The sequence below is a fragment of the Simochromis diagramma genome, unplaced genomic scaffold (assembly GCF_900408965.1).
Source record: "Simochromis diagramma unplaced genomic scaffold, fSimDia1.1 OVJJ01000759.1, whole genome shotgun sequence".
Taxonomy (NCBI): Eukaryota; Metazoa; Chordata; class Actinopteri; order Cichliformes; family Cichlidae; genus Simochromis; species Simochromis diagramma.
Window position 1 is genome coordinate 19,053 of NW_024387530.1, and position 8,439 is coordinate 27,491.

Sequence of the window (8,439 nt, forward strand, 5' to 3'; positions counted from 1 at the left end):
AAAGAGCATTAAAACGTCCGGACGGGAGAGATGCTGCCAGAGGGTCAGGCACATGTCTCTCAAAATGGTGGCGACATTCACAGACTTTTATAGCTTCTGGCAGCCCCCACCTAGTCATAAAAGCTACATCTTGACATGTTTTTCTACTTCTTAGCGAGACTGGCTCCTGACCTTGCCTCCCTGTCTTTCTACAAAGGTGGGAGTATAGAATGTGACTTATCTCTTCTAACCTAGACACAGAGTCTCCTCTCTCTTCATGATTCAGCAATAAAACATGTCAAGAACCCACAGTGTGAGACATTCTCAGCAGATCAAGGATACAGAGTGATGCACATTTAACTAATAAACTAATATGTGAATATGTTATGTTAACTCAAGAATATAATGAGAACTAGACTACATACACACCACACCATCTAAACTAAAGGATAATATATGTTCTACAGCTGTTAACATAATTCAACTACCTTGACTAGGATCATAAATGGAGCTAAGGTTAGAAAATAACATATGTTTTACTCATAATCTTCACAGTCGGATGTGAGGACGTGAGCGAGCGTGAGAGAGAAAGAGCCTTCCCCTAATCCCCTGGAACCCTGAATTTTCCCCGTCACTGTATATATTATTGCACTGGTGTGTAAATAAATCGTGTTCTGAGACGTCAACCTGCTCTGCGCTTGAGTCCCTGCTTTCAGTTTGTGACACTATCAGTGCCGTAGCTCCACAAACGCACATAACGCACACTGCGTAGGGCACCAAATGGCCGGTAGGGCACCAAAAAAATCAGGGTCGTAAAAAAAAGTAAACCATATTAATACTATAAATATCATATGCATTAATATGGTTAAACAATACAAAAGCAACATAAAACAATTTTCCCGAGAAAAGGGGTGAATCTGCTTTGTGCCCTGTCTCCAGTCTCCTCCTGGTGCCCCCCCCCCACTCCCAGTGGTCTGTTCTATAATTGGTAAACACCTGTTTGAACATGGCCTCGAAACGGCAACAGGAGTCGGGAGCGGAGAAAAGAAAGAAGAAGAGGAAGCGTGATGAAACTCAGGCGTCGCTTGCCGGTAAGGCAATGTTTAAATAATAATAATAAAAAAAGTTCATTATTGTAGCCCTTGCTTGCACGCTCATGTCCGTCAACTCTGTGATAGCTCCTGTTAGCAGTGTTCATACTGTGTTAACAAATGTTGCAAATGATTGATGTTGGGTAGTTTGTTTACGTTGTGGATATGAATATAGAATGGACTACTAAAAGCAACTCATCATGGTCACTCAATTGACGGTTTTCAGATAACGTTAGCAATCGTGACTCACGATTGCTAACGTTATCGTGATTCGTGAGACTAGCATTTCCCTCCTCAGGTTGCTAGCTGGCTAACGTCATGCATGCTACTGATTAACCTTAACTTTGGGATAGGTCAGTGATGCAGTCAAGTATTATTATCAGATTAGACAAGATTACTTTGTATGTTGCTGCATTTCAGGATATCTATAAAGACGCATATCTTATTTATGCCATTGACGTCTGAACACATAAATAGTTCTCGTCTTTCTTTAGGTTCATAGATCAAGGGCGACATCTGTTGGTGAAACTGTAATATGAAACCTATATCTTCCAGTAATATAGATTTCCTACTTGCGCATTTATATCAAATTATGTACAGCATGTTTATATTGCCATTTGCCATTATGAAAATCTATACATGTAAAATATAGTTAGTAATTTTTAAATGTACCAGTGACTTACTTAATTTATTAGTCTTATAATGCAATCTTTCGTAGGCCTACTGTAGATTCAAAATTGTATTTCTGTAAAATCCCTGAATATTTTCTCTTGTATGCAGGGTCAATGCTTAAATATGTTCAAGGAGGATCTCAAGGACAGGATGAACCATCCAGTAGTAGTGCCATCCCTGGACATCAACCACCAGCCATTGTAGACCCTGCAACAATCCCTAGCCAAGAAGAACAAGAACCATCAACCACCAGTTCAGGTACAGTTCCATACACAAGTACCACTGAGAGTCCTGTCACTGAGAGACTATCAGAAAGTGACACTGTGGAGACATGTGTGCCCCCTTCAACCGATCCTGCTCTTTGGCCAGCTCACATTGTAGATGCTGATCGTGTTGAAATTGTGCGGAGAGGTCCTTTTAATGTCAGCTCTGATTTTAATTTTCCAAAGGGGCCTGATGGAAGAGCATTTCACACTAGCCTTAAGTTCAAAATTCTTCCCAATGGAGAAAAGGTTCACCGGAGCTGGTTAGTGTACTCACCGCAGAACAATGCTGTGTTCTGCTTTGCATGTAAGCTTTTCAGTGTGAAGGATATAAAGCTGAGTACAGAGGGCTTCAGTGACTGGTCGAACATCAACATCCGTTTGAGGGGTCATGAGTGTAGCCAAGACCACATACAGTGCATGCTTAAGTGGAGAGAACTGGACACACGGCTAAAGAAAAGCATGGCAATAGATCAACAGGAGTTGACCTTACTAGAGGCAGAAAGGAAAAAGTGGCGAGAGATTCTCAAACGATTACTCTCAATAACTCTCTCACTGGCTTCCAGAAATTTGTCTTTTAGGGGCTCTTCTGACTGTCTTTATGAGCCGGACAATGGCAACTTCTTGAAGGAAGTAGAGCTTATGGCAACATATGACCTTGTAATGGCAAATCACTTGGCCAACATAAAAGATGAAGGTTCCCACACACATTACCTCAGCCCTGAGACACAGAACGAACTAATTCAGATTATCTCTTCAGAAACATTCCGCGCCATTGTGAAGCAAATCCAGTTGGCAAAATACTTCTCCATCATTCTTGACTGTACTCCAGATGTGAGTCACACTGAACAAATGTCAGTCATAGTACGCATTGTTTGTTTCCAAGCACAACCAGATATTAAAGAATACTTTCTTGGCTATATAAATGTGGAGCAAACAACTGGCCTTAACCTGTCCAATGTTGTCCTTGACAAGTTGAAGGAGCTTGGCATTCCATTTGAAAACTGTCGAGGACAGGCCTATGACAATGGGGCCAACATGAAGGGGAAGAAGCAAGGTGTTCAGGCCAGACTGCTACAATTAAACCCGAGAGCATTGTTTGTGCCTTGTGGAGCTCACACGATGAATCTGGTCATAGCTGATGCTGCCAAGTCCTCTCCAGATGCAACTGGCTACTTTGGGTATTTGCAGAAGTTGTTCAATTTCTTTTCCAGTGCCACCCAGCGATGGGCCATTTTAACAAAACATGTGAAATTGACACTTAAATCTTGGAGTGACGTTAGATGGGAAAGCAGGCTTCAAAGTGTAACTGCTGTCCGGAGTCAGACAAAAGAAGTGAGGGATGCTCTCCTGGAGGCCAGAGAAGCTGTAAGTGATGCAGTCGCAAAGGTGGAGGCTCAAGTGCTTGCTGAGGAAGTAGCCTCATTTCGATTTTTGATTTGCTCCATCGTGTGGTGTGAACTTCTTACAATCACAAACCAGGTGAACAAGTTACTACAGTCCAGCTCCATGCAGCTCGATGTTGCTGTCAGGCTCATTGACACTGCCAAAAGTAACCTCTCTAAATACAGACAGTCTGGGTTTGATGAGGCTGTGTCAGCTGCCAAAGAACTCTGTGAGGCCCTGAACATAGAACCACAGTTGAAGGAGAAAAGGCTCAGAAGCACAAAAAGGCAGTTTGCATATGAAGCTGTTGATGAGCCCCTCCATGATGCCCTTAAAAAGCTTGAGGTCACATTTTTCAATTGTGTTGTGGACTCTGCTTTAATCTCCCTACAGGAGAGGTTTGAGACCATGAATCAAGTGAAGGAGAAATATGGAGTGCTGCTTGATTTCAGCAAAGTGAATGGGATGTCCAAGGAGGATTTGAAAAAACACTGCACTGAAGTACAGAAGACACTGACAGATAAGGGAGTAGCTGACATTGATGGACCTGAGATTATGCAGGAAATCATCAACCTTCCTCAGCTGCCACCACAGACGTCTGCTTTGGAAATGCTGTCATTTTTACATGACAATCAGCTTCAAGAGGTATATCCCAATCTGTGGATTGCTCTGCGTATTGCACTGACCCTGCCTGTCACAGTTGCCTCTGCTGAGCGAAGCTTTTCAAAGCTCAAACTCATTAAAACGTACCTGCGTTCATCAATGGGGCAGGAACGTTTAAGTGGTCTGGCTGTTATCAGCATCAATGGTGACGTGGCTCAGAAGCTATCATATGATGACCTTATAGCTGATTTTGCAACCAGAAAATGCAGGCGTGTGCCTCTCTAGGGCCTAGAGAGGCACACGCCTGCATTTTCTGGTTGTCAGAGTATGCCCTAGACTCTAGGGCATACTCTGACAACGAATTGTAAAAATGTTTAACATAGTTACTTAAGGAATGTGGCTTTTGTGTTCAAATTCTTATTTTTCTTATTTAAGTTTCTTATTTAAATTCTATTGTGAAACTATTTGTAAATATATTAATAATAATACTATTATATTATATATATTATTTTTTTATAAAAAAAAATTACACATTATTGCCAGGCTCTTTGTTCTTGTTCCAATGTTCAATTTTTGTTTCAGTATTTATTTGTAACAGTATTTTTAACCTCCTTTAACCTTATTTATTTGTTTAACTGTCATGTTTGTTGTTATTTAATTAAACAAATTCCACTGAGAAATTCAAAAGTATTAATGTTTTTTTTTTTTTTTTTTTTCAGTGGCGGCGGGGGGGGGCACCATAAAGCATTTGTGCTTAGGGCACCCAAATGGCTAGCAACGGCCCTGAAGAGAGAGATAAAGAAATAAATAAACTAATAATACATAAATGAATAGAAAAATAGAAAACACACATGTAGAAATTGTCACATGTGAAATTATTTTTGGAGAGAATCAGAAGTGAGACAGTTTGAATCCACAGTTCAGCGCAAAGATGCAGGAATTAAATCTGATTATAAAAACACATCGAGGCAACGAAGACCAGCTTACACTCAATATTAATATGAACACACAACATACACGCAATGAAGACATGCTTACACTCATGAATGTGAATACATGACATAAATGCTAAATGGTGTAGATTTAACACACTTAAAGGCTGAAGCTGAGGAATAACTCAGGAAGTTGCAGGACAATAGAGGGACTTTTGTGACAAGGAAAAAGAGACTGGGAGGACCAACCAGTGATTAGAAGCTTAAAGCAGGTTTAAAATAGTGAATTAGAAGTGGTTTCCAGCTGACTGAGCAAAAGAAGTGACGACTGTAGAAATAAAAATAAAAGAATAATAATTGAATTATGCAGCAATGTTTTGAATATGCATTTCTGTTGTCAGGGCAACTTCTCGAGATGTGACTCAATATGCAAATTAGTTGAATGAGTGGGGACAGAAAAAAAGAAAAACTCAAGTTTCCTGTCTGAGACATGAGTGAAGTTTGCATTGAGAGAAATATATCTGTGACTGTGTGAGAAGAACTGTTTGGTCAAATATATGATAGCAGCCGCAGGACAATTAAATAAAGTCTGTGACTAAGTGCAGTCGTGCAGATCTGGAGAAGAAGTTTATAATTTAGTGATGACACATTGTTATAAAGTGTTTAGAAAGGGCTTAATGGGAATATTACTGTTGGGCAAACTGTGCAGCTTTAACAAGATTTTCTGTGTATTTAGCAGGTGAAACTCTGTCAGCTGACTTCAGACTGTCAGGAAGCTGAAGAACCTGAGGCCAACCACTGAAACATGATGTGGGCAAAATGAACAGAGGGAGTGATTTTAAAGGTGAACATTTAGGACTTACTGCAAATGTTACTATGTCAAAGTTACTGTGACTCAAACAGAGGAAATTCTGATTTTTTTATTTCCACACCCAGCATGTTTTGGGTGTTATATGCTATTAAATACTTTTAAATAAATTAAAAAGTATTTAATAGCATATAACACCCAAAATATGCTTCGGTTCACATTTAACTCCAGAAAATCATCAATCAAAACATGGATATTACCTGACCACAGATTCGTGGTGACGTCACTGCTCTTTTAACTGTTCGGTGTCTTTGTTTGTTTGCTGGTTGTAGAAATGGTTCATATGAGCTTTGAGCTGAGAGTCAGAGGTTTCTGTGGACGCTGCTCATGTCGGCACTTATATTTCTGACCTTTTCTTATAACCGATTAAACATGATCTCCTCCCTTTTGCCCCCATTTTTGGTGGTGTAGGTACAAATGATCAGGCATGACATTCTCATAATAAATAAGATACTGCAAATAATTATTTCTGCATTTGTGCGATTGAAGTGAATTGAAAATGTGTATGAAATGACACTGTTTTAAAGATTTGGCCTAAATAATTTTGGAGTGAATGAGTCTAAACATGATGACCTAACTAGTGATACCCTGTCTCACACACACACACACACACACACACACACACACACACACACACACACACACACACACAGCATGTTATGCCAGTTTCAGCTGAAACTATGTTTCAAACCATATTCCGGGTTTTTAGTTCACCATTTATGAGGCTTCAAGAAGAAAATAAAAGACAGATCTGAATGTTTGAAAATGTTTTGGAAAGATTCTGTAAAGATGAGATGAAAAATACTCAAAGGATAAATTTAATTGGTTTATTATTTAGATAAGTTGAAAAAAGTTAAACAAGCAAGTAAATGAAGAAACAAGGCAGAGGAGAGAAAAGCCCAACAATCCCCTCTGAGCAAGCACTTGGCGACAGTGGGGAGGAAAAACTGCCTTTAAACGGGCAGGAACCTCCGGCAGAACCAGGCTCAGGAGGGGACAGTCAACGGCCGGGACTGGTTGGGGGGGTTAACAGAGGTGGAGCAAGATGAGGCTACATCAGGTGAGGAAGCAGTAGCGTCTCTCCTCCGGAACAAGTGGAACCATTTTCTCTTTTTTTTCATGCACTTTTCCACGAGCGCTTTTTTCTCCAGGATGAGATTTCTCAGCTCATCGATGGTTTCTGCGTTTTGTTCTTCAAGTTTCTCACATCTTTGTTCCTCTTCCAATGTTGCTTGTTGTTCTTCAAGCTTGTCTTTGAGTTGTTTGGATGTTGCCTCCTGTATCAGCTTGTCCTTGTGCATGTCTGCATTTCTCTGTTGGACCTCTTTGTGCTTGTCTTCTAACTGCTCGTTTCTTTTCTGGATTTCTTGGAGCGTGAGCTGCAGGTCTTCATGTATTTTGTCTTCTTGTTGTTTTTGCGCCTGCATTTGAGTGTTTTCACACTTCAAGTTATTGAATTCCACCAAAATCCCCTTAACGAGCTCGGAGTTGTTTCTCGCTATCTGATCGATCCTTCTCTGCATCTGTGAGCAGCGTTTCTCCAGTTTGTCCTTTTCTTCTTCCACTTTAGTTGCTTTGTCCTCCAGCTGATTACAAAACTCTTGCAGTTTTAGATTTTTAGACTCAAAGTCCTGGACGACACGTTTTCCTTCTTTCAGTCTTTCCTGCTGTTGCTCTTTCTGTTGAAGAAGGTCTTTATTTTGGCGCAGTGTTTCATCCAGGCTTTCTCTCAGCATGCGGTATTTTTCCTGCATGCTCTTCAGTTCGTGCTGCATGTCTCGTTGCTTTTTGTCCTGCTCTTCCTTCTGTTGGAGGAATTTATTCTTTTCTTCCACAGCTTCATGGAGCTGTCTTTGGAGGAGCCGATTTTTTCGGTCCATGTATTGGAGATCCCGTTGTATCTTATCAGTCATCGTTTTCTTGTCTTGGAGCTGGTTGGTCATTTCTTTTAGTTCTGCACTCTTTTGCCTGTTTTCTTTAATAAGGTGCACAATCTGCTCTCGGGTCTGAGCAAACTTGATTCCCCAGCCCTCATTAATAATGTTTATGTCCGGCTGGCGCTGTTGTCTTTCTTCCAGCTCTTTATTTTGGGCTTCCATTCGTCTACACTTGTCCTCCAGTTGAAGTTTCTCTTCTTCAATTTGTTGCATTTTTTTCTGGAGAAGGTAGTTTTCCTTCCTACTCTCCTCTAACGCCCTTTGGAAGGATGAGACGCCATTTGGGGAAATTGGCCGGCCACGCCAGGAAGGAGAGGCGGCGTAATCTTTTTGAATTGGTTGTTTTTTTCTTGGAAACATGTTGGAGTTTCTATACGATGACTTTGAAGAGCTTGTGGTGAACGTTTTGTAGGCTGCAAACACAGCTGCTGCTGAAACGAACTAAAACTTGCTGTTTCTCACCCCTACTTAAGGAAAAACATCAAAGGACTTAAGATTCTTAAGATCTATGACATCATCACTCCCTAAGCCAATGAGATTGTCACAAGACATTTTGGAATGGGGTGTTTTTTTAAACTGTTTTCAAACTTAACTTAAAATTTCAGTGTTTCCTGGTTGTGGACTATTGGTTAGTCCAGCCGATTAGAACCTATGTCACCAACCTCCTCATATTATAGAACCGACGCCCGCAAAACCCGGACAGTTTTC

General features: G+C 40.6%; 1 protein-coding gene across 2 annotated transcripts; it reads left to right on the forward strand.

The window, feature by feature from the left end:
* Positions 1 to 776: 776 nt before the first annotated feature.
* Positions 777 to 4,274, forward strand: LOC120727352 (zinc finger MYM-type protein 5-like). 2 transcript variants are annotated; one of them, XM_040021587.1, is made up of 3 exons: positions 777 to 1,070; positions 1,851 to 2,000; positions 3,785 to 3,873. In XM_040021587.1, exons 1-3 carry the CDS (start codon positions 986 to 988, stop codon positions 3,793 to 3,795), a joined length of 246 nt encoding a protein of 81 aa, XP_039877521.1. In that variant the 5' UTR covers positions 777 to 985; the 3' UTR covers positions 3,796 to 3,873. The 2 variants fall into 2 exon arrangements, with proteins under 2 accessions (XP_039877521.1, XP_039877520.1); XM_040021586.1 differs by lacking the exon at positions 3,785 to 3,873 and adding an exon at positions 3,955 to 4,274 and having other exon boundaries at positions 779 to 1,070; positions 1,851 to 2,483.
* The last annotated feature ends 4,165 nt before the right edge of the window (positions 4,275 to 8,439 follow it).